This window comes from Homalodisca vitripennis, unplaced genomic scaffold, assembly GCF_021130785.1.
Source record: "Homalodisca vitripennis isolate AUS2020 unplaced genomic scaffold, UT_GWSS_2.1 ScUCBcl_1069;HRSCAF=4232, whole genome shotgun sequence".
Lineage (NCBI taxonomy): Eukaryota > Metazoa > Arthropoda > Insecta > Hemiptera > Cicadellidae > Homalodisca > Homalodisca vitripennis.
In genome coordinates this window covers 28,675-55,565 of record NW_025777197.1, presented here as the reverse complement: position 1 = coordinate 55,565, position 26,891 = coordinate 28,675, and the positions used below count along the sequence as shown (strand labels likewise).

At 35.7% G+C, this 26,891-nt stretch overlaps 1 protein-coding gene across 1 annotated transcript; it reads left to right on the top strand.

The window, feature by feature from the left end:
• Positions 1–24,028: 24,028 nt before the first annotated feature.
• On the top strand, positions 24,029–24,419 carry LOC124371194 (sex-determining region Y protein-like; the record flags this gene model as incomplete). The annotated part of the gene is made up of 1 exon (XM_046829522.1): positions 24,029–24,419. A coding segment is annotated over exon 1 (391 nt), but the record flags the coding sequence as incomplete, so codon positions are not given.
• Between the last annotated feature and the right edge of the window lie 2,472 nt (positions 24,420–26,891).

The window sequence follows — 26,891 nt, the reverse complement described above, 5'->3', positions numbered from 1 at the left end:
GATATGAAGTGAGGGTGTCAGTTATAAACCACAGGGTATCCGTAGATCATTCTTTTAAACAATACGAGCTTGTTCATAACTAAAGATTACTACTGAAGAATAAAACGTGATATGAAGTGAGGGTGTCAGTTATAAACCACAGGGTATCCGTAGATCATTATTTTAAACAATACGAGCTTGTTCATAACATAAAGATTACTACTCAAGAATAAAACGTGATATGAAGTGAGGGTGTCAGTTATAAACCACAGGGTATCCGTAGATCATTCTTTTAAACAATACGAGCTTGTTGATAACATAAAGATTACTACTCAAGAATAAAACGCGATATGAAGTGAGGGTGTCAGTTATAAACCACAGGGTATCCGTAGATCATTCATTTAAACAATACGAGCTTGTTCATAACATGAGGATAACTACTCAAGAATAAAACGTGATATGAAGTGAGGGTGTCAGTTATAAACCACAGGGTATCCGTAGATCATTCATTTAAACAATACGAGCTTGTTCATAATATAAGGGATAACTGCTCAAGAATAAAACGTGATATGAAGTGAGGGTGTCAGTTATAAACCACAGGGTATCTGTAGATCATTCATTTAAACAATACGAGCTTGTTCATAACATAAGGATAACTACTCAAGAATAAAACGTTAGATGAAGTGAGGGTGTCAGTTATAAACCACAGGGTATACGTAGATCATTCATTTAAACAATACGAGCTTGTTCATAACATAAAGATTACTACTCAAGAATAAAACGTGATATGAAGTGAGGGTGTCAGTTATAAACCACAGGGTATCCGTAGATCATTCATTTATAGAATACAAGCTCAAGTTATTATATCGAAACTACTCTTCACGAGGGAATCTGATACGTTTTAAGGTTATCTACAATAAACAATAGTGTCCATAGATCATTCTTTTGAACAATACGACCTCATGTACCACGTGGAAATAACAATTTACGACGAATACCTGATATGTTGTCAGGTTGGCAGTTATAAACATCAGGGTATCCTTAGGCCATTCTTTTAAATAATACAAGCTCATTTACCGTATAGAAATAACTATTCACGAGGATACCTGGTATGTTGTGATGTTCTCAATACTATACAACAGATTATCCATAGATTATTCTATTCAACAATACGAGCTCATTTACCGTATAGAAATAACTATTCACGAGGAAACCTGGTATGTTGTGATGTTCTCAATACTATACAACAGATTATCCATAGATTCAACAATACGAGCTCATTTACCGTATAGAACTAACTATTCACGAGGAAACCTGGTATGTTGTGATGTTCTCAATACTATACAACAGAGTATCCATAGATTCAACAATACGAGCTCATTTACCTCAAAGAAATACCATTTTACGAAAAAAAGTCTAATATGGTTTCAGATTGTCAATTATAAACATTAGCGTATCACTAAACTATTCTTTTAAACAATCGATCTCATTTATAACATAGAAATAACTATTCATTAGGAATACCAAAAATATTGTAAGTTTGTCAGTTATATACTACAGGGTATCCATAGATTCTTCATTTGAACAATACGAGCGTATTTGTCACGACAATAACTATTCATAAGGAATACCAAAAATATTGTAAGTTTGTCAGTTATATACTACAGGGTATCCATAGATTCTTCCTTTGAACAATACGAGCGTATTTGTCACGACAATAACTATTCATAAGGAATACCAAAAATATTGTAAGTTTGTCAGTTATATACTACAGGGTATCCATAGATTCTTCCTTTGAACAATACGAGCGTATTTGTCACGACAATAACTATTCATAAGGAATACCAAAAATATTGTAAGTTTGTCAGTTATATACTACAGGGTATCCATAGATTCTTCCTTTGAACGATACGAGCGTATTTGTCACGACAATAACTATTCATAAGGAATACCAAAAATATTGTAAGTTTGTCAGTTATATACTACAGGGTATCCATAGATTCTTCCTTTGAACAATACGAGCGTATTTGTCACGACAATAACTATTCATAAGGAATACCAAAAATATTGTAAGTTTGTCAGTTATATACTACAGGGTATCCATAGATTCTTCCTTTGAAAAATACGAGCGTATTTGTCACGACAATAACTATTCATAAGGAATACCAAAAATATTGTAAGTTTGTCAGTTATATACTACAGGGTATCCATAGATTCTTCCTTTGAACAATACGAGCGTATTTGTCACGACAATAACTATTCATAAGGAATATCAAAAATATTGTAAGTTTGTCAGTTATATACTACAGGGTATCCATAGATTCTTCCTTTGAACGATACGAGCGTATTTGTCGTGACAATAACTATTCATAAGGAATACCAAAAATATTGTAAGTTTGTCAGTTATATACTACAGGGTATCCATAGATTCTTCCTTTGAACAATACGAGCGTATTTGTCACGACAATAACTATTCATAAGGAATACCAAAAATATTGTAAGTTTGTCAGTTATATACTACAGGGTATCCATAGATTCTTCCTTTGAACAATACGAGCGTATTTGTCACGACAATAACTATTCATAAGTAATAAAAAAAATATTGTAAGTTTGTCAGTCATATACTACAGGGAAGGTAATAGATGTGAAAGTATTTAGTAACTAGTTTGACAAAGAACACAATGCAGACTGTTCAGCGAATTATTTAGGAGTTAGCGGCGGGATGGAAGTTGCCGGAATAAAAGAATGTTTTAGTAATTCTCAGGACCTTTATGGTATACGGTATAAATATTGTTTGGGTGATGGCGACTCTAGTGCATTTCCAACAGTAAGAGAAATGAAACCGTATGGACCTGAATTTAAAGTAGAAAAGTTAGAATGTGTAGGGCACGTTCAGAAAAGAATGGGCACTCGACTTCGGACTTTCAAAACAAGAATGGGTCGTAACAAACTAAAGGATTGCAAAACTATCGGAGGGCGAGGCCGTCTAACTGAAGCTGTTATAAATACAATCTAATTGTATTATGGTCTGGCCATAAGAAGGAATACTTCAAGCTTACAAGATATGAAGTGGGCAATATGGGCGGAATACTTACACTTGGGCAGTACTAATGAAAATCCGGAACATAACTTCTGTCCAAAAGGACAAGATAGCTGGTGTAAATTCCAAAAAGCTTTGGCTCAAGAAAAACATACAACCATACTGAGCATACACATTTTCCAGCCATTATTATGAAAGAAATAAAGCCCATTTTCACAGATCTAGCAAACTCTGATCTCTTGAGAAAATGTCTTCACGGTCGACTCCAAACGAGTCAGTTAATAATGTCATATGGTCACGGGTTCCGAAAAAACTTTTGTGCTCCTCCCTACACTTGAATTAGGAGTTTATGAAGCAGTATCTATATTTAACCAAGACATCATAACAAGATGTTTAATCTTGCATAGGCTAGGTTTTCAGCCAGGGACAAATTGCATTCAAGCAATGAAATTACTTGATGAAAAACGCATCTACAACGCAGACCGAGCGCTAGAAGACATTAAAAAAATCAGACAGAAGGCATCATTGGCTAAACGAAGGCTGGAAGATGAGTATGAGGAATAAGATGACCCTGACAATCCATCATATGCTGCAGGGTGGTACTAAAGGTTAATAAACTCATGTTTTTCGTGTAATTTTAGTTTTTTTTCCATTTTCACGCAAATTGTTGTTTTTTACACTACATAAATGTACTTTTTCTCAGCAACTTGAACAGATATCTTATTACTTTTTTGGTTTCTTCCTATTATTAGTCCTAACAATCAGACGGAGAGATATTCAAGTTATAAGTTCATACAAAATTAAAAAAGAAAAATTTGAAAAATGAAGATTTTTTTAAACATATTTTTGAAAGTATATAAAAAATCTTTGTGCTTAAAACAAAAAATACTCTGTTAAAATGTGGCCAAAGACCTATATTTTGAGACGGTAAGAGGTTTATTACCATATCTTATATAGTTTGTTAGAAAAGGTACATTAAAATTTTGAAACTTAACATGGCAAAGATAGGGACAACCCACTCCCCTTAAACAATACGAGCTCATTTAACACGTAAAAATAACTACTCAAGATGAAAACCTAAAATGGTGTGAGTTTGTCACTTATATACTACAGAGTGTAAATGGACGATTCATTTGAACAATTCTTCAAATAGAATAAACTATTTACGAGGAAAACCATGTATGTTATGTTGTTGTCTATTATATACTTCAGAGTATCCTTAGATCATTCGTTTAAACATTTCGAGTTCATAAATCAGATAGAATTAACTATACACGAGGAAAAACCGATATATTGTGAGGTTTCAAATTATATGAAACATGGTATCTATATATAATTCTTTTAAACATTACGAGTTCATTTGTCAGATACAATGAACTATACAGGAAGAAAACCTGATATATTGTGAGGTTTTAAATTATATGAAACATGGTGTCTATATATAATTCTTTTAAACATTACGAGTTCATTTGTCAGATACAATGAACTATACAGGAAGAAAAACCTGATATATTGTGAGGTTTTAAATTATATGAAACATGGTATCTATATATAATTCTTTTAAACATTACGAGTTCATTTGTCAGATACAATGAACTATACAGGAAGATAACCTGATATATTGTGAGGTTTTAAATTATATGAAACATGGTGTCTATATATAATTCTTTTAAACATTACGAGTTCATTTGTCAGATACAATGAACTATACAGGAAGATAACCTGATATATTGTGAGGTTTTAAATTATATGAAACATGGTATCTATATATAATTCTTTTAAACATTACGAGTTCATTTGTCAGATACAATGAACTATACAGGAAGATAACCTGATATATTGTGAGGTTTTAAATTATATGAAACATGGTGTCTATATATAATTCTTTTAAACATTACGAGTTCATTTGTCAGATACAATGAACTATACAGGAAGATAACCTGATATATTGTGAGGTTTTAAATTATATGAAACATGGTATCTATATATAATTCTTTTAAACATTACGAGTTCATTTGTCAGATACAATGAACTATACAGGAAGATAACCTGATATATTGTGAGGTTTTAAATTATATGAAACATGGTATCTATATATAATTCTTTTAAACATTACGAGTTCATTTGTCAGATACAATGAACTATACAGGAGGAAAAACCTGATATATTGTGAGGTTTTAAATTATATGAAACATGGTGTCTATATATAATTCGTTTTAAACATTACGAGTTCATTTGTCAGATACAATGAACTATACAGGAAGATAACCTGATATATTGTGAGGATTTAAATTATATGAAACATGGTGTACTATATATAATTCTTTTAAACAATACGAGTTCCTATACCAGATAGAATTATACTATACAAGAGGAAAAACCGATATATTGTGAGGTTGTAAATTATATGAAACATGGTATCTATATATAATTCTTTTAAACATTACGAGTTTCATTTGTCAGATACAATGAACTATACAGGAAGATAACCTGATATGTTGTGATGATGTCAATTACATACAACTGGGTACTAATAGATCCTTTTTTAACTAATACGAGCTCCTATACCAAATAGATAATACAAAAACAAGAGGAAATCCCGATAAGTTTTTATGTTGTAAAATAATATACATATATATATATACATATATATAATATATATATATATATATATATATATATATATATATATATATATATATATATATATATATATATATAATAGGGTTTTATTTGCAATACCTTTCAACAATATAAGCTTAATTATTTCATTAAAATAAATATTTACGAGGATAAGTGCTGTGTTGAGAGTTTTAAAATTATATAAAATAGGGTATCTATGGATCATTCTTTTCAACAATGCGACCTCCTTTAAATCATAAAATTACTATTCACTAGGAAAACCTGATATGTTTTAAGATTGTTCATTATATACAACATGGTATCCAATGATCATTCTTTTAATAAGATCATTTATCACATAAAAATAACTGTTCAAGATGAGAACTCTGTATGTTGTAAGGTTGTCACTTATATACTACAGATGCAGAGTGTCAATGGACTGTCTTATAAACACTACGAGCTCACTTATCATGTACAAATAACTGTTCAAGATGAGAACTCTGTATGTTGTAAGGTTGTCACTTATATACTACAGATGCAGAGTGTCAATGGACTGTCTTATAAACACTACGAGCTCACTTATCATGTCCAAATAACTATTCAAGATGGAGACCCTGTATGTTGTAAGGTTGTCACTTATATACTACAGATGCAGAGTGTCAATGGACTGTCTTATAAACACTACGAGCTCACTTATCATGTACAAATAACTATTCAAGATGGAGACCCTGTATGTTGTAAGGTTGTCACTTATATACTACAGATGCAGAGTGTCAATGGACTGTCTTATAAACACTACGAGCTCACTTATCATGTACAAATAACTATTCAAGATGGAGACCCTGTATGTTGTAAGGTTGTCACTTATATACTACAGATGCAGAGTGTCAATGGACTGTCTTATAAACACTACGAGCTCACTTATCATGTACAAATAACTATTCAAGATGGAGACCCTGTATGTTGTAAGGTTGTCACTTATATACTACAGATGCAGAGTGTCAATGGACTGTCTTATAAACACTACGAGCTCACTTATCATGTACAAATAACTATTCAAGATGGAGACCCTGTATGTTGTGAGGTTGTCACTTATATACTACAGATGCAGAGTGTCAATGGACTGTCTTATAAACACTACGAGCTCACTTATCATGTACAAATAACTATTCAAGATGGAGACCTCTGTATGTTGTAAGGTTGTCACTTATATACTACAGATGCAGAGTGTCAATGGACTGTCTTATAAACACTACGAGCTCACTTATCATGTACAAATAACTATTCAAGATGGAGACCCTGTATGTTGTGAGGTTGTCACTTATATACTACAGATGCAGAGTGTCAATGGACTGTCTTATAAACACTACGAGCTCACTTATCATGTACAAATAACTATTCAAGATGGAGACCCTGTATGTTGTGAGGTTGTCACTTATATACTACAGATGCAGAGTGTCAATGGACTGTCTTATAAACACTACGAGCTCACTTATCATATACAAATAACTATTCAAGATGGAGACCCTGTATGTTGTGAGGTTGTCACTTATATACTACAGATGCAGAGTGTCAATGGACTGTCTTATAAACACTACGAGCTCACTTATCATGTACAAATAACTGTTCAAGATGAGAACTCTGTATGTTGTGAGGTTGTCACTTATACAGGGTGACAATTAAGTCTGGAACCCCCTTTTTAATTTTTGAACCACAATAGAAAGAAATACCAAAGTTCAAACGTGGTTACTGGTGATAGTAACGCACACATCTGCCCAATTACCGACCAGATATTCCCTTTGGGGGACGGTCCACAAGGAGTCAGACAAAATTCTTAAATAGCAGCATAGGTCCAGTTTGGTATCAAATTAAAGGTCTCACTTAGCAGAGTACAATGCCGCAAACCGGACTTCAAAAGGTGGATTCATTCAGTAGTTATAGCTATTTGAATTTTATAACAATATAACAATGTAAATTTTTAAGTATTACAAGTAAACACCAATTTTTAAGTACCTGTGATCAAAGTAAGTGTTCAAAATGTTCCCCTCCCATCGTCTGGCAATGTCCTAGGCGGTTTTAAAAACCATCCACTGCATTTTGAAGGTAGTCACGAGGAATATCTTGAGCTTCTTGGACTATGAGATTTCTTAGGTGCGCCAAATCTCGAGGCTTAGTACGATAAACTTTATCTTTGAGGTATCCCAAAAGAAAAAAATCCAGCGGAGATAAAGCAGGGGAACGTGCAGGCCACTCTACTGCACCACGTCTTCCAATCCATCTGTGATGGAATATTGTATCCAAGTATTTTCTAACAAGGAGAGCAAAGTGTGGTGGCGCGCCATCTTGTTGGAAATAAATTCTTTGAAATTGTCGACCAAGAGCAGCTTGTAGTGCAGGAATTATCTCATTTTGGAGCATTGCTAGATACGAGTCACCATTTAAATTACCATTGATAAATAATGGGCCCATAATTTGATTTCCTATAATACCTGCCCAAACGTTAAGTTTCTGTGGATGCTGTGTATGACTCAATCTGCCACTTTCACATTCTAACAGTAATTGTGTTATTGGTAATAATTATTGATTCCTGGCTTTGATTACTACATCGTTAGATGATGGGAGGGGAACATTTTGAACACTTACTTTGATCACAGGTACTTAAAAATTGGTGTTTACTTGTAATACTTAATAATTTACATTGTTAAATTGTTATAAAATTCAAATAGCTATAACTACTGAATGAATCCACCTTTTGAAGTCCGGTTTGCGGCATTGTAATCTGCTAAGTAAGACCTTTAATTTGATACCAAACTTGACCTATGCTGCTATTTAAGAATTTTGTCTGACTCCTTGTGGACCGTCCCCCAAAGGGAATATCTGGTCGGTAATTGGGCAGATGTGTGCGTTACTATCACCAGTAAGCACGTTTGAACTTTGGTATTTCTTTCTATTGTGGTTCAAAAATTAAAAATGGGGTTCCAGACTTAATTGTCACCCTGTATACTACAGATGCAGAGTGTCAATGGACTGTCTTATAAACACTACGAGCTCACTTATCATATACAAATAACTATTCAAGATGGAGACCCTGTATGTTGTGAGGTTGTCACTTATATACTCCTTTGGATGGTTGGTAGGCCTGTCCTACAATAATATTACCAGTTATAATTGTGTCTTGACAGATTTAATATTTTTATCCAGTTTTTAAATATAATCGTCTAGAAACGGAACTCTCAACGGTCGTTATCGTATCGTGCGCGAAATAGAGCAATCGCTTGAACTATCCTTCACCGTAAGTACAAAATATTACTGGACAATATCAATGAGATACCTCTCAAGGCCGTTTTAATTCTTGGAAATCGTACCCGAGGTCCCGTTGCTATTCATAGAGATAAGCGCAGATAAGCGCTCTGCTACCTTCTTATCTTATCTGGAGTGAATGCCTCTGCTATCTATGACCGGCGCGGCGGAACTAACTGTTAACTAACGATAACTAGAACTCACGCACAGTCAGATTGATCCGCCTGCAATCTAGAAGATACTATCCCTGCACTACATAACTGTGTTGAGGAAGTCTTCAGATAAGTTGAAGGTTCACATATTGTGACTTTTAGAGCGTGTGTAGATAATCCCTATTATTAATCGATTATAGTGAGCTTAGTACGTAACATGGACTTTACTCTTGAACAAACAAAAAGTGGTAAAGATTGTATTGTTTTTAAGAATCATAAATATAGGGAAAGGAGGGAATATGCTAATGGTGATATAAACTGGAGTTGTCTTGGCCGTACCTGTGGAGCATCGTTGAGAACGGATTCAACAAAAACAACACTAATAGCTTTCTGCAACGAGAAACATTCTAGCGATCACCCGGTTACGATGAGGACTTTGTCACCTAGCCCGTTAATAACATCTCCTGGTAATATCTTAACGACACTAATGTCGCAATTAATATGTGCTAAAAAGAAATACAGCGTCGAGTGCCAGACTGAAGACATGCATTTAAAAACTAAGGATGAGTTAGTGGGTCGGATTAGTGAACTAACTAGTAGACAAGCTGGTTTAGTGGATAAAATACAGGAGTTGACCAGACAGCTTGAAGAAGCGAAAGTTGAGTTTAACAGGCACAGAGTTGTGAATGTTCAAGCATTGGCGAAGTCTAATGTCTTTAAATGTGGCTCGTCCATCCAAACAGAAATTAAATCCTCAGATAAATCACTACAGACAGAAAACGAAGAGAATTGTGTTCAATGCAAAATACTACAAGAGGAAGCAGAAAAAATGATTTCCACTATCCGAACAATGGAGGAAGGGTTCTAGCAGCTAAGGAAAATTCACAATAACCTGATTTTTTGGAAATTAAAAACAGATTTACAGTTTTGTCCGAGGAAGAAGAGAGTGAGTTCTTCCCATCAAAATTACAGAGGGGAACAAGAAAAGGAAAGAACTATTCACGTAAAAACACAATCCAAAAATCAGTCGGTCTCGGTAGTGGTCCAATAAGACACGGGTCCAGGTCATACAGTTCAACGGAGAAAAATACTATTGGACTTGTAGATGTATATGGAGATAGCCATGCAAAAAAATTTGACAGACAAATTGTGTAAACATCTGAACAGACATTCGGGTGTGTTTGTTTGTGAAAACGCTGGCGCTCCTCTTCATTACGAACTAAAAAACAGTGAAGAGTTTGGCATCAACGCGTGGAGATAAGGATGATGTTTTCATAATGGTGGGTTCTAATGATGTCAGTACCATTAACGAGGATAGCAGGTCGCCAGGGAACTCCGTGGTGGAACAACTCACTCGGTTTATGAAGACGAATAGACATACAAATTTTGTAGCGGTAAATTTATTTCACCGACATGATCTCCCTATTAACGGACTAATTAATAGAGAAATTAAAAGAATTAACGAAAATTTAAACATATTAAAATAAGAAAGAGTACCTATTGTGGACGTTAGTACTTTCAGTAGAAAATTATTCACCCGACATGGCCAACACCTGAATGGCCTTGGCAAAAACATACTATGCGGAGAAATGCTGAAGTCCATGAAAAATGTGAATCGCCAAGACTGCGTTCCTACCCATGAGATCGCTTCATCTTCGACAGAGAACACATTGCAGCTGGCTCCAGAAACACAGCAAATCTCTGCAACTGAGCTGAACGGTGAGAGGTTCCAGAACGTAGACGTGGTGGCGACACATCCTCCGGCAACTGGAGACTGCGGCCGTGCACCGGTGGAGGGCAGACCGACAGCATCATCGACCGGGGATCCAGCAGCGCTTCCGACATTAATGATCAAGGATGGACTTAAGTTATCGGACTTGAATAGTTTTCCGCATTTGCCTTTATCCGTAAATGATGATTCAGATTTTTTAGTGAAAACTGGCCAAAGGGGAATTCATCGAAATTAGAGGAGTTTGACAATTTTTCTACCTTAGTAGTAACTGCTGGTAGCAGAAATGGGGATGAATTCACCATATACCATCAAAATATAAGGGGAGTTAGACACAAGGTTTCGGAGCTCTGCTTGTCGTGGGCTCGGGCCCCTGATATAATCTGCCTCACAGAACACTAGCTGGGCGATGGGGAGTTGGTGGTAATCCCACAGTATTCATGTGTAACATCTGAAAAATTACGCTGGCGGTGGGGTGGCCATCTTTAGACACAATGAGTCAATATTTTATTTTGTAACACGGCTAGCCGAGCTGGAAATTGAATTTTCAAATGAAGATTGCTTTGAATGCGCAATTGTAAAATTAGAGTTTAAAGTTGGTGATCAGTCTTTCTTAGACAGTTCAGTAATTAATTTGGTTTGTGTCTATCGTCCTCCCTGTAAAAACAAAAACGATTGTTTGCTTAAAATGGAGCAGCTTGACTGGCCTATTAAGGCGAAATCAACGAACTGTAATATGTGGGAACTTTAACTTGAACTTTTTAGCAAGTAACGATTCTCATGTTACATTATTACGACAAGTATTTTTCTCCTTTAACATGAGGGAAATTTTAAACCAACCGACAAGATTAACTGCAACCGGTGCATCTCTCCTAGATAATGTTTTTACAGATGTTCAAAGTAACATCCGATGTGAGGTGACATTTAATGGATTGTCCGATCATCATTCTCAAATTATTTATCTCACCAAATGTCTGAGGGTAGAAAAGGTCTCTATTCTGAAACGAGTGTTCTCCAAGAACTAGATTCAAAATTTCAAGTCCATACTGGCTTCAACGGAGTGGTCCATTTTATCAACATTAGAGGATGTGAATTCAAAGTTTGAAGCATTCATGAGTTTAATTAATAAAGCTTTTTCAGTGTCCTTCCCGTTTAAAGAGTCGAGGCCTAAACAAAAATACAATGCAACTTTTGAGTTTGATTACAAAATTAAGGAGATGGCGTCCAAAAACAGAGATCTATCAATTTTGGTTAGGGATTTTGGTCATCCGGATTTGAAACGCCTGCTCAATCGGCGTTGTACTATTCTGAGGAATCTTGTAAACTGCCGTACACGTTTACTAACATCTAGAGCAATTTCCGATAGCGATAATAAACAAAAGACAGTTTGGGAAATTATCAAACATGAAACTAGAGACACGAAACCGCATGAAAATATTGCTTTGTTGAATGGAGGAGTTGTGGTTGATTCACCTGGGGAAGTTGCTAGCATATTTAATTCAGTCTTCTGTGATGTGCAACCAATTGATGGCTTGCGTTTGGATAGTGGACCCTGTTCAAGTGGAAGAGTAATCCCTCAATCTTTCTTTTTTACGCCAATCACACCGGATGAGATAGAAAAAAACATCATATCAATGAAAACCAAAATGTCTTCGGGGGTTGATGAAATGTCCGCTTGGTTGTTGAAGCAATGTTACGGTTGTTTTCTAAATCAAATGTGTATTCTGTTCAATGAATCAATTGCAGGTGGTGTTTTCCCAAATTGTTTCAAAATAGCTAAAGTTGTGCCAGTTTTTAAGAAAGGTGATCGGGAATGTGCGGACAACTACAGACCGGTGTCTCTCTTGCGTACTTTATCTAAGGTGCTGGAGAGACTCGTTTGTTCTCGTTTGACTGCCTTTTTACAGCACCACAATGTACTGGTCCCAAATCAGTTTGGATTTAGACACAACCATTCAACAGCTGACGCAGTGATTTCTCTTGTTGACCAAATTATTGACCACCTAGAGAAACGCCAGGCAGCCTTAGGAATCTTTTGCGACCTTTCAAAGGCGTTCGATCGTGTAGACCATATCATATTGTGTTCTAAGCTGGAAGGTTATGGAGTTAGAGGCGTAGCTCACTACGAACACTACGAGCTCACTTATCACATACAAATAACTATTCAAGATGGAGACCCTGTATGTGGTGAGGTTGTCATTATATACTACAGGGTGTCAATGGATTATCTTATAAACACTACGAGCTCACTTATCACAAGAATATAACTATTCATGAGGAATATATGATATGTTGATATGTTTTCAGGTAGTCTGTTACATAAAACTCACTTTTGACGTAGTTAACCTTGTGGTAGTTACTGGTACCTTCGTTGTGGTGGTGGTTACCTTATTTATTGGTAAGGCTTGATTGATCAAATCGTAACCAGATTCAAGTGTTTTAGTTTATTTCTATGAAATAGCTCATAATGTAAATATGAAAGATATGTTGTGGTGATCTGCTACATGTTCTTCTGTTGTAGGAAAACAATTTTGACGTGACAACGTCTTAAATTAGGTTGCGGCTCGGAGTCACTCATGAAAAAGTGTAACGCCCGGTAACGTTACGATGCCCGTCCAGTGGGTCCGCCGCACGGGATAAAGCAGATAACTATGTTTATTCGTGAAAATGTGGAGTGCTTAGATTCGTCATTTACAACAACTACAACAATAAAGGTAAATAATTGTACACTGATATTTCATTATCGTAAACTATGATTGATTGATTAATTGTTAGATTGACTCAAAAGTTGAGAAACTGAGTTTATAGGTTATGTCATACTATTGACAAATGTTGATAGTGTTAAGTAAATTATTAGTTTAAATCACTCTGCAATCAATCGTAATTCAGTCGATTGAGAAGAAACAGCGCGTATTGCTAGCCAAACATTTAAAATAACAAATTATATAACCTCTAACCTGTCATAACAGTGCGACCAAACAAACGAACTAAACCGACCAATCACCACGCGCGGAGTTAGAATTTAACTGTGTTTAGCAAGAATTTCAAATTCCAATTTTAGTAAATGTTTTATTCAACTTTACCATTTACAATAACAAATTTTAATTAATTTCAAATTATGTACAATGTTTTAGTAAACAAAATATATTTCTATAGTTAAAATTTGTGCAATTCTTATTTTCATTCAATTTCTTGTTCCTATTGTGCAATTTAATAATATTCATATCAATAAATATTCTACCGAGAAAAAGACGTTGTCACGTAAAATCTTCGCCCGTAAAACCGACTTTACAGGCAAGCATAATTTTTTAATAGAAGTTTTAAAATTAATGTGATTTTGAATGTTTTATAAGTTTTCATAAATGATATGGTCATATTCTATTATATTATGTACTTCATATGTAACGAATAAAGGCCTCGTCAAGAAAAAAAGTCCCTTGAAATAGATAAAGTAATTGGTTTTTGTGAACACTATTTATGAAAATAATGTTATTAATTTCAAACAGATGATTACTAATACACACATCCTGAGCTGCTCAGGCGGCTATTCTTAATCCAAATAAGTAACTTAGTATCGGCTGATTGTTTTAAAACGTCAATGCTAATCGAAAATTTATATTATAAATTATAAATATACTAATTTACAAATTTTTCAGTAGTAACAACGAAGTTTTATACTCTATAAGTAAAAATCGGTTGTGTGTAAAGCCCATAAATTGTTAATTCGGCCATCATCATGACCATTGTGCAGTCTTCCCATTCATTCCTCTACGTCTTACAAATTTGAAGTAACTTTCGTATTAAATAATTACATTATTAGTGATTATTGTAGTCTATCTCCTAATTCGTAACTTTGCGATTGCCCTATTTTAATTTAAAAATGTAAGTGCTTAAGATCTAATCTAAGTTGCAGGTTTCACATCGACCTCGATATAGCTCTTGTCACCTTAGTTTGCAGTACCGCCGCTAGGTAGAAGCACTTTCCCGTATTCTCTGCCTTTCCGTAGAACAAACTAGGAACATTCGCGAGCAAAGATCAGTAAATTCCCAATTCAAACGCATTGTGTTTGAATGTTTATAACTCTTCAGAGGGGTCCAACTCCTCAGTCATATCACAAGCTGCAAGGACGATTGAATTGTTCCTTTCTCTAGTATTTGTATTGAAGGTGCAATAAGTGTTGTATACAAATGAAAATAAGAACCTCTCATTGAATTTAAAAAACAAGGTAGTTTCTTTTTGGATGTTTTATGTCCTCTTTGGCATCTACCTAGTAACCTAAAGAAAGCTGACCCCTGACTACAATACTGTGGCTAATAACGATAGATATCTTACTTGAGTAGAACAATCTCAAAACATGTTATATCGCCTCCTGTTTAACAAATATTGAGTGTAAAAAAAACCCGTTTAAAAATCTCCTTATGCTGCTTTATATGTTGTACTATATAAAATGAAATTATACAGGTTTTGCATCTACAAAAATATTTAACACTCAAACAAAAACAAACATAGACACACGGAACGATGTTCTACATAATTAATTTAGATAAAAACAGCACTTAAAAAAAGTAAAAATATTTTTCAGAGTTTTATACAGCAAGAAACCCGAATTCTATAAAGGCAGCACTTTGACGATAGTGATTGTCATTCCATGGAATCGACGATAGAGTTAGTAAGGCCTGCTCAAGGTTATATCTCGAGAATGAAATGTGCTATGGACCCGAAACTTTGCAAGATACTATGTGAAGATAGAATTAGTTCTATTTGACGATACTGCTTGTCATTCCAAGGAATCGACGATAGAGATACTAAGGCCTGCTCTAGGCGATATCTCGAGAATGAAATGTGCTATGAACCCGAAACTTTGCAAGATACTATGTGAAGATAGAATTAGTTCTATTTGACGATAGTGCTTGCCATTCCATGGAATCGACGATAGAGTTAGTAAGGCCTGCTCTAGGCGATATCTCGAGAATGAAATGTGCTATGGACCCGAAACTTTGCAAGATACTATGTGAAGATAGAATTAGTTCTATTTGACGATACTGCTTGTCATTCCATGGAATCGACGATAGAGTTAGTAAGGCCTGCTCTAGGCGATATCTCGAGAATGAAATGTGCTATGGACCCGAAACTTTGCAAAGATACTATGTGAAGATAGAATTAGTTCTATTTGACGATAGTGCTTGTCATTCCATGGAATCGACGATAGAGTTAGTAAGGCCTGCTCTAGGCGATATCTCGAGAATGAAATGTGCTATGGACCCGAAACTTTGCAAGATACTATGTGAAGATAGAATTAGTTCTATTTGACGATAGTGCTTGTCATTCCATGGAATCGACGATAGAGTTAGTAAGGCCTGCTCTAGGCGATATCTCGAGAATGAAATGTGCTATGGACCCGAAACTTTGCAAGATACTATGTGAAGATAGAATTAGTTCTATTTGACGATAGTGCTTGTCATTCCATGGAATCGACGATAGAGTTAGTAAGGCCTGCTCTAGGCGATATCTCGAGAATGAAATGTGCTATGGACCCGAAACTTTGCAAGATACTATGTGAAGATAGAATTAGTTCTATTTGACGATAGTGCTTGTCATTCCAAGGAATCGACGATAGAGTTAGTAAGGCCTGCTCAAGGTTATATCTCGAGAATGAAATGTGCTATGGACCCGAAACTTTGCAAGATACTATGTGAAGATAGAATTAGTTCTATTTGACGATAGTGCTTGTCATTCCATGGAATCGACGATAGAGTTAGTAAGGCCTGCTCTAGGCGATATCTCGAGAATGAAATGTGCTATGGACCCGAAACTTTGCAAGATACTATGTGAAGATAGAATTAGTTCTATATGACGATAGTGCTTATCATTCCATGGAATCGACGATAGAGTTAGTAAGGCCTGCTCTAGGCGATATCTCGAGAATGAAATGTGCTATGGACCCGAAACTTTGCAAGATACTATGTGAAGATAGAATTAGTTCTATTTGACGATAGTGCTTGTCATTCCATGGAATCGACGATAGAGTTAGTAAGGCCTGCTCTAGGCGATATCTCGAGAATGAAATGTGCTATGGACCCGAAACTTTGCAAGATACTATGTGAAGATAGACTTAGTTCTATTTGACGATACTGCTTGTCATTCCAAGGAATCGACGATAGAGTTAGTAAGGCCTGCTCAAGGTTATATCTCGAGAATGAAATGTGTTATGGACCCGAATCTTTGCAAGATACTATGTTAAGATAGAATTAGTTCTATTTGACGATAGTGCTTGTCATTCCATGGAATCGACGATAGAGTTAGTAAGGCCTGCTCTAGGCGATATCTCGAGAATGAAATGTGCTATGGACCCGAAACTTTGCAAGATACTATGTGAAGATAGAATTAGTTCTATTTGACGATAGTGCTTGTCATTCCATGGAATCGACGATAGAGTTAGTAAGGCCTGCTCAAGGCGATATCTCGAGAATGAAATGTGCTATGGACCCGAAACTTTGCAAGATACTATGTGAAGATAGAATTAGTTCTATTTGACGATAGTGCTTGTCATTCCATGGAATCGACGATAGAGTTAGTAAGGCCTGCTCTAGGCGATATCTCGAGAATGAAATGTGCTATGGACCCGAAACTTTGCAAGATACTATGTGAAGATAGAATTAGTTCTATTTGACGATAGTGCTTGTCATTCCATGGAATCGACGATAGAGTTAGTAAGGCCTGCTCTAGGCGATATCTCGAGAATGAAATGTGCTATGGACCCGAAACTTTGCAAGATACTATGTGAAGATAGAATTAGTTCTATTTGACGATAGTGCTTGTCATTCCAAGGAATCGACGATAGAGTTAGTAAGGCCTGCTCTAGGCGATATCTCGAGAATGAAATGTGCTATGGACCCGAAACTTTGCAAGATACTATGTGAAGATAGAATTAGTTCTATTTGACGATAGTGCTTGTCATTCCATGGAATCGACGATAGAGTTAGTAAGGCCTGCTCTAGGCGATATCTCGAGAATGAAATGTGCTATGGACCCGAAACTTTGCAAGATACTATGTGAAGATAGAATTAGTTCTATTTGACGATAGTGCTTGTCATTCCATGGAATCGACGATAGAGTTAGTAAGGCCTGCTCTAGGCGATATCTCGAGAATGAAATGTGCTATGGACCCGAAACTTTGCAAGATACTATGTGAAGATAGAATTAGTTCTATTTGACGATAGTGCTTGTCATTCCATGGAATCGACGATAGAGTTAGTAAGGCCTGCTCTAGGCGATATCTCGAGAATGAAATGTGCTATGGACCCGAAACTTTGCAAGATACTATGTGAAGATAGAATTAGTTCTATTTGACGATAGTGCTTGTCATTCCATGGAATCGACGATAGAGTTAGTAAGGCCTGCTCTAGGCGATATCTCGAGAATGAAATGTGCTATGGACCCGAAACTTTGCAAGATACTATGTGAAGATAGAATTAGTTCTATTTGACGATAGTGCTTGTCATTCCAAGGAATCGACGATAGAGTTAGTAAGGCCTGCTCAAGGTTATATCTCGAGAATGAAATGTGTTATGGACCCGAATCTTTGCAAGATACTATGTTAAGATAGAATTAGTTCTATTTGACGATAGTGCTTGTCATTCCATGGAATCGACGATAGAGTTAGTAAGGCCTGCTCTAGGCGATATCTCGAGAATGAAATGTGCTATGGACCCGAAACTTTGCAAGATACTATGTGAAGATAGAATTAGTTCTATTTGACGATAGTGCTTGTCATTCCATGGAATCGACGATAGTGTTAGTAAGGCCTGCTCTAGGCGATATCTCGAGAATGAAATGTGCTATGGACCCGAAACTTTGCAAGATACTATGTGAAGATAGAATTAGTTCTATTTGACGATAGTGCTTGTCATTCCATGGAATCGACGATAGAGTTAGTAAGGCCTGCTCTAGGCGATATCTCGAGAATGAAATGTGCTATGGACCCGAAACTTTGCAAGATACTATGTGAAGATAGAATTAGTTCTATTTGACGATAGTGCTTGTCATTCCATGGAATCGACGATAGAGTTAGTAAGGCCTGCTCTAGGCGATATCTCGAGAATGAAATGTGCTATGGACCCGAAACTTTGCAAGATACTATGTGAAGATAGAATTAGTTCTATTTGACGATAGTGCTTGTCATTCCATGGAATCGACGATAGTGTTAGTAAGGCCTGCTCTAGGCGATATCTCGAGAATGAAATGTGCTATGGACCCGAAACTTTGCAAGATACTATGTGAAGATAGAATTAGTTCTATTTGACGATAGTGCTTGTCATTCCATGGAATCGACGATAGTGTTAGTAAGGCCTGCTCTAGGCGATATCTCGAGAATGAAATGTGCTATGGACCCGAAACTTTGCAAGATACTATGTGAAGATAGAATTAGTTCTATTTGACGATACTGCTTGTCATTCCAAGGAATCGACGATAGAGTTAGTAAGGCCTGCTCAAGGTTATATCTCGAGAATGAAATGTGCTATGGACCCGAATCTTTGCAAGATACTATGTTAAGATAGAATTAGTTCTATTTGACGATAGTGCTTGTCATTCCATGGAATCGACGATAGAGTTAGTAAGGCCTGCTCTAGGCGATATCTCGAGAATGAAATGTGCTATGGACCCGAAACTTTGCAAGATACTATGTGAAGATAGAATTAGTTCTATTTGACGATAGTGCTTGTCATTCCATGGAATCGACGATAGAGTTAGTAAGGCCTGCTCTAGGCGATATCTCGAGAATGAAATGTGCTATGGACCCGAAACTTTGCAAGATACTATGTGAAGATAGAATTAGTTCTATTTGACGATAGTGCTTGTCATTCCATGGAATCGACGATAGAGTTAGTAAGGCCTGCTCTAGGCGATATCTCGAGAATGAAATGTGCTATGGACCCGAAACTTTGCAAGATACTATGTGAAGATAGAATTAGTTCTATTTGACGATAGTGCTTGTCATTCCAAGGAATCGACGATAGAGTTAGTAAGGCCTGCTCAAGGTTATATCTCGAGAATGAAATGTGTTATGGACCCGAATCTTTGCAAGATACTATGTTAAGATAGAATTAGTTCTATTTGACGATAGTGCTTGTCATTCCATGGAATCGACGATAGAGTTAGTAAGGCCTGCTCTAGGCGATATCTCGAGAATGAAATGTGCTATGGACCCGAAACTTTGCAAGATACTATGTGAAGATAGAATTAGTTCTATTTGACGATAGTGCTTGTCATTCCATGGAATCGACGATAGTGTTAGTAAGGCCTGCTCAAAATTATATCTCGAGAATGAAATGTGCTATGGACCCGAAACTTTGCAAGATACTATGTGAAGATAGAATTAGTTCTATTTGACGATAGTGCTTGTCATTCCATGGAATCGACGATAGAGTTAGTAAGGCCTGCTCTAGGCGATATCTCGAGAATGAAATGTGCTATGGACCCGAAACTTTGCAAGATACTATGTGAAGATAGAATTAGTTCTATTTGACGATAGTGCTTGTCATTCCATGGAATCGACGATAGAGTTAGTAAGGCCTGCTCTAGGCGATATCTCGAGAATGAAATGTGCTATGGACCCGAAACTTTGCAAGATACTATGTGAAGATAGAATTAGTTCTATTTGACGATAGTGCTTGTCATTCCATGGAATCGACGATAGAGTTAGTAAGGCCTGCTCTAGGCGATATCTCGAGAATGAAATGTGCTATGGACCCGAAACTTTGCAAGATACTATGTGAAGATAGAATTAGTTCTATTTGACGATAGTGCTTATCATTCCATGGAATCGACGATAGTGTTAGTAAGGCCTGCTCTAGGCGATATCTCGAGAATGAAATGTGCTATGGACCCGAAACTTTGCAAGATACTATGTGAAGATAGAATTAGTTCTATTTGACGATAGTGCTTGTCATTCCATGGAATCGACGATAGTGTTAGTAAGGCCTGCTCTAGGCGATATCTCGAGAATGAAATGTGCTATGGACCCGAAACTTTGCAAGATACTATGTGAAGATAGAATTAGTTCTATTTGACGATAGTGCTTGTCATTCCATGGAATCGACGATAGAGTTAGTAAGGCCTGCTCTAGGCGATATCTCGAGAATGAAATGTGCTATGGACCCGAAACTTTGCAAGATACTATGTGAAGATAGAATTAGTTCTATTTGACGATAGTGCTTGTCATTCCATGGAATCAACGATAGAGTTAGTAAGGCCTGCTCTAGGCGATATCTCGAGAATGAAATGTGCTATGGACCCGAAACTTTGCAAGATACTATGTGAAGATAGAATTAGTTCTATTTGACGATACTGCTTGTCATTCCATGGAATCGACGATAGAGTTAGTAAGGCCTGCTCTAGGCGATATCTCGAGAATGAAATGTGCTATGGACCCGAAACTTTGCAAGATACTATGCGAAGATAGAATTGGTTGTTTCAGGGGTAGGCCCGTCTAAGTAACGCCAAGTACAGCGGATACAGGAATATCCCAGACGGGCTCAAGGATCATTTTAAGAAAATCAGCCTTTTGTTTCGCTAAATGTTTTCTTCTCAGAATATTCCTTCGTTTAAATTGAGCAATAAAAGTCTATGGCAGTCTTCCTTTTAACATCAGGTTATTATCGGCCGTTTTCGTCACTCCAAGTCTCCATATAGTTCTTTAATATCCTGAAGTTTCAGAAGGGGTATTCAAATGTATTAATGAACCATTAATAATTAATGAAAGTAAATTAATCCGTAAATTTTAACGTAAGTTTTATATATATATATATATATATATATATATATATATATATATATATATATATATATATACTAGACCCGAAACATTAGATCGAAACATTTATTTGATTTTACATTAGATCGTTAGTTCATATTTTAAATTAATTCTATTAATTATCATTATTACCTACTGTATGTCATAATTAATTGTTAATTCTAATAGAAAAAAGAAAGAAGTTTGATTTATTTAATAATCTACCTTTAATAATTCTGGAATCAACTTACTATCACTATATTATATATGCGCAGAGAATTGGACAAACATAGCGTGATCTCGAGATATCCGGTAGACAGATGAGCAGACAAGCAATTGTACAGAGTAGTAATATATATAGTAATATAAGTAATGCAGATCTGAGCAGAGAACTGGACAAACATAGCGTGATCTCGAGATATCCGGTAGACAGATGAGCAGACAAGCAATAGTACAGAGTAGTAATATATATAGTAATATAAGTAATGCAGATCTGAGCAGAGAACTGGACAAACATAGCGTGATCTCGAGATATCCGGTAGACAGATGAGCAGACAAGCAATCGTACAGAGTAGTAATATATATAGTAATATAAGTAATGCAGATCTGAGCAGAGAACTGGACAAACATAGCGTGATCTCGAGATATCCGGTAGACAGATGAGCAGACAAGCAATTGTACAGAGTAGTAATATAGATATAGTAATATAAGTTAATTTCAGATCTGAGCAAAGAGAATCTGGAACAAACATAGCGTGGATTCCGTAGATATCCGGTAGACAGATGATCAGACAAGCAATCTTGTACAGAGTAGAGTAAATATATATAGTAATATAAGTAATGCAGATCTGAGCAGAGAACTGGACAAACATAGCGTGATCTCGAGATATCCGGTAGACAGATGAGCAGACAAGCAATTGTACAGAGTAGTAATATATATAGTAATATAAGTAATGCAGATCTGAGCAGAGAACTGGACAAACATAGCGTGATCTCGAGATAGCCGGTAGACAGGTGAGCAGACAAGCATAGTACAGAGTAGTAATATGTATAGTAATATAAGTAATGCAGATCTGAGCAGAGAAGTGGACAAACATAGCGTGATCTCGAGATATCCGGTAGACAGATGAGCAGACAGATGAGCAGACAAGCAATTGTACAGAGTAGTAATATATATATAGTAATATAAGTAATGCAGATCTGAGCAGAGAAGTGGACAAACATAGCGTGATCTCGAGATATCCGGTAGACAGATGAGCAGACAGATGAGCAGACAAGCAATTGTACAGAGTAGTAATATATATAGTAATATAAGTAATGCAGATCTGAGCAGAGAAGTGGACAAACATAGCGTGATCTCGAGATAGCCGGTAGACGGATGAGCAGACAAGCAATCTTACAGAATAGTAATATAGTAATACTAGCTGAACCGGCCACGCTTCGCTTTGGCTTGGTTGACGGTTGTGAGAACACGTTACTTAGTTTCACGGTCAAGTGAAGATCAGGAAAAGTTAAAACGTTTTATGTACGAACACGGCGTTTTGCAACGCATCAAAGTTTTCCCTCCGTAGAATTTGATATTTTTACTGATAGGTACTATCTCGAGGGATGTTTTTCAAGAAAATGTATCAAAGAAACCCAATTTCGATCATAAAGTGTATTCTTTCGGCTCTTTTCATTTACCTTCCATGTAACCAAATTCGATTACCTTATGCGCAAACATTCACGGATTTTTACAATGAGGTTGTTTTCCTAATAGCGTTTAATAGTATTTTCATTGCATTAGATAGTGTATTGATCATTGGTGCATCTGAATTTAAAATTAGGCAATGACGTCTTCTATGCAACCTGCATTACACTACTGATCAAGCACTTTACAATAAAAATTTTCTAAATTTTAAATGTAAACAAATGTTTCTGCCTCTTTGTTGAACTTCAGCTGTAAGTATTAACAGCTGTTAAGTATCAGTTCGCTTTGTATTATGTGTCGTAGCGCAGTCTGTTGGATCCAATATAAAACACTCTAACATAAACAACGATTTATAATTAAAAAAATAATTAAATAAACTATTTAAATTGGACCAAATTTACTCTAGTATGTATGCCTATGTTACTTCCAGGAACGTGTAGAATCACTGTACAAAATTTCACGATGTTTCGTGCATTGGTTCCAGAGTTATAACGGAACATACAAACAAACATTCGCATTTATATATTTATAGATAAGTAAAGCAGATCTGCGCAGAGAACTGCACAAACATAGCGTGATCTCGATATATATATATATATATATATATATATATATATATATATATATATATATATAGTAATATAAGTAATATTTACATGCCAACCTGTGCCAGCCTATTGAGTGATAGGCTTCAACGATGCTGAGTCAACTTTCATAATTGAACATGCACAATCAGTCTGTGGAGAAATCAGTGTTCATGCACTATCAGTCTGTGGAGAAATCAATGTTCATGCACCATCAGTCTGTGGAGAAATCAATGTTCATGCACCATCAGTCTGTGGAGAAATCATTGTTAATGCACCATCAGTCTGTGGAGAAATCAATGTTCATGCACCATCAGTCTGTGGAGAAATCAATGTTCATGCACCATCAGTCTGTGGAGAAATCAATGTTCATGCACCATCAGTCTGTGGAGAAATCAATGTTCATGCACCATCAGTCTGTGGAGAAATCATTGTTAATGCACCATCAGTCTGTGGAGAAATCAATGTTCATGCACCATCAGTCTGTGGAGAAATCAATGTTCATGCACCATCAGTCTGTGGAGAAACAATGTTCGCACAATTTAAGTTCCATGAATAAAATCTCCCTTGGGATATCTTTCTACATAATAAATTCACATTTTTACATCGAGTAAGTTGGCGAGGTAGTGTTTAAATAATAAAAGTTCCAGTGAGATATGGAGGGAACTAAGACAACAGATTTTACACATTTATTTATTTAGCGATTTTCTCGTTGTCGTCTTAGCTATCTATGTCAAATGTAAAGTATTCACTAACGCTCAACAAACACCCATGTAGTATAATCTAACTCAGTGTTCTCCATATAGAAATGAAGTTTCATGCTCAATATCAAGTGTATACGTCAGCTCGTCTTCGAGCTATCGTGGGGAGAGACAGATAGACAGATAGACAGATAGACAGACAGACAGACAGACAGACAGACATATAGAGACACAGAAATCTGTTTTAAGGTACGTATTATTTTTAATTTCATATTCACAGTCATCCGAGATACCTATCCATTGGATAGGAAACCATTACCCATTACCATTAAATTAATTATGTACCCAGTATAAATTAACTTTATACAATCGAGGTAGACATTTGAAAACATTTTTTTAATCCGGCACAATAGAAGACAAGAATTTATCACCAAGATAACGATTGACTTTCCACGAATTGGTATCACCATCATAAAGTTAGCGATTGACTGACGAATGTCTACAGATGTTGATATCATTTTCACCAAGTTAATGTTTGACTTCACACATATGGGTATCACCATCACAAAATTAACGATTGACTTCACACGTATTGGTACCACCATCACCATGTTAATGCTAGACTTTACTCGTATTGGTATCACCATCGCCATGTTAATGATTAACTGACAATTGATTTAATATGTATTGACTTCACCATCACTAAGTTGGTGATTAATTTTCTCGTATTGGTATCATCATCGCCATGTCAATGATTAACTGACAATTGACTTAACATGTATTGACTTCACCATCACTAAGTTGATGATTAATTTTCTCGTATTGGTATCATCATCGCCATGTCAATGATTAACTGACAATTGACTTAACATGTATTGACTTCACCATCACTAAGTTGATGATTAATTTTCTCGTATTGGTATCATCATCGCCATGTCAATGATTAACTGACAATTGACTTAACATGTATTGACTTCACCATCACTAAGTTGATGATTAATTTTCTCGTATTGGTATCATCATCGCCATGTCAATGATTAACTCTCAATTGACTTAACATGTATTGACTTCACCATCACTAAGTTGATGATTAATTTTCTCGTATTGGTATCACCATCGCCATGTCAATGATTAACTGACGATTGACTTAACATGTATTGACTTCACCATCACTAAGTTGATGATTAATTTTCTCGTATTGGTATCACCATCGCCATGTCAATAATTAACTGACAATTTACTTAACATGTATTGACTTCACCATCACTAAGTTGATGATTATTTTCTCGTATTGGTATCATCATCGCCATGTTAATGATTAACTGACAATTGACTTAACATGTATTGACTTCACCATCACTAAGTTGATGATTAATTTTCTCGTATTGGTACCATCATCGCCATGTCAATAATTAACTGACAATTGACTTAACATGTATTGACTTCACCATCACTAAGTTGATGATTAATTTTCTCGTATTGGTATCACCATCGCCATGTCAATAATTAACTGACAATTTACTTAACATGTATTGACTTCACCATCACTAAGTTGATGATTAATTTTCTCGTATTGGTATCATCATCGCCATGTTAATGATTAACTGACAATTGACTTAACATGTATTGACTTCACCATCACTAAGTTGATGATTAATTTTCTCGTATTGGTATCACCATCGCCATGTCAATGATTAACTGACGATTGACTTCACATGTATTGACTTCACCATCACTAAGTTGATGATTGAATTTACTCGTATTGGTATCACCTTACTACGTATATCGATTCTCGTTCCCACCAAAGTTACTCATAAGAAAAGTGTAAACATTTTAGAAATAAACTTTTTCCTTTATTTTCACAGTTTAACCGTTTAATCAAGAGTGGTCTTTATCGGATCACTATTTACCAAGTTTCAAGTCTACGCGTGGTACCATTCAATATCAGCTACCGCACGGTCAGAAAGTTAGTCACATCCTCAATAATAAACTATGGAAAGGATGTTTATTTTACTAATGCATTATTCACGATTATCATTGTATCTTTAGTAGTGTTCTTTATAATGTTCATTTATTATTTGTAGATAATGTGTGAGATATTTACAAACAAAGTAATATAATTAAATGTTATGTGTAAATCTATACATTTTGAAAGCCTATCGAATGAAAAGATAGTAAAATAAATATAGGCTATAGATTAACAGATAAAGTGTTAGGTTTGGTAACTTAACTAGTAGTGTGTCGAATAGCAGTAATACCCGATTACATAGTACATTTTGGGTTCAGTAGTAAATAATGTAAA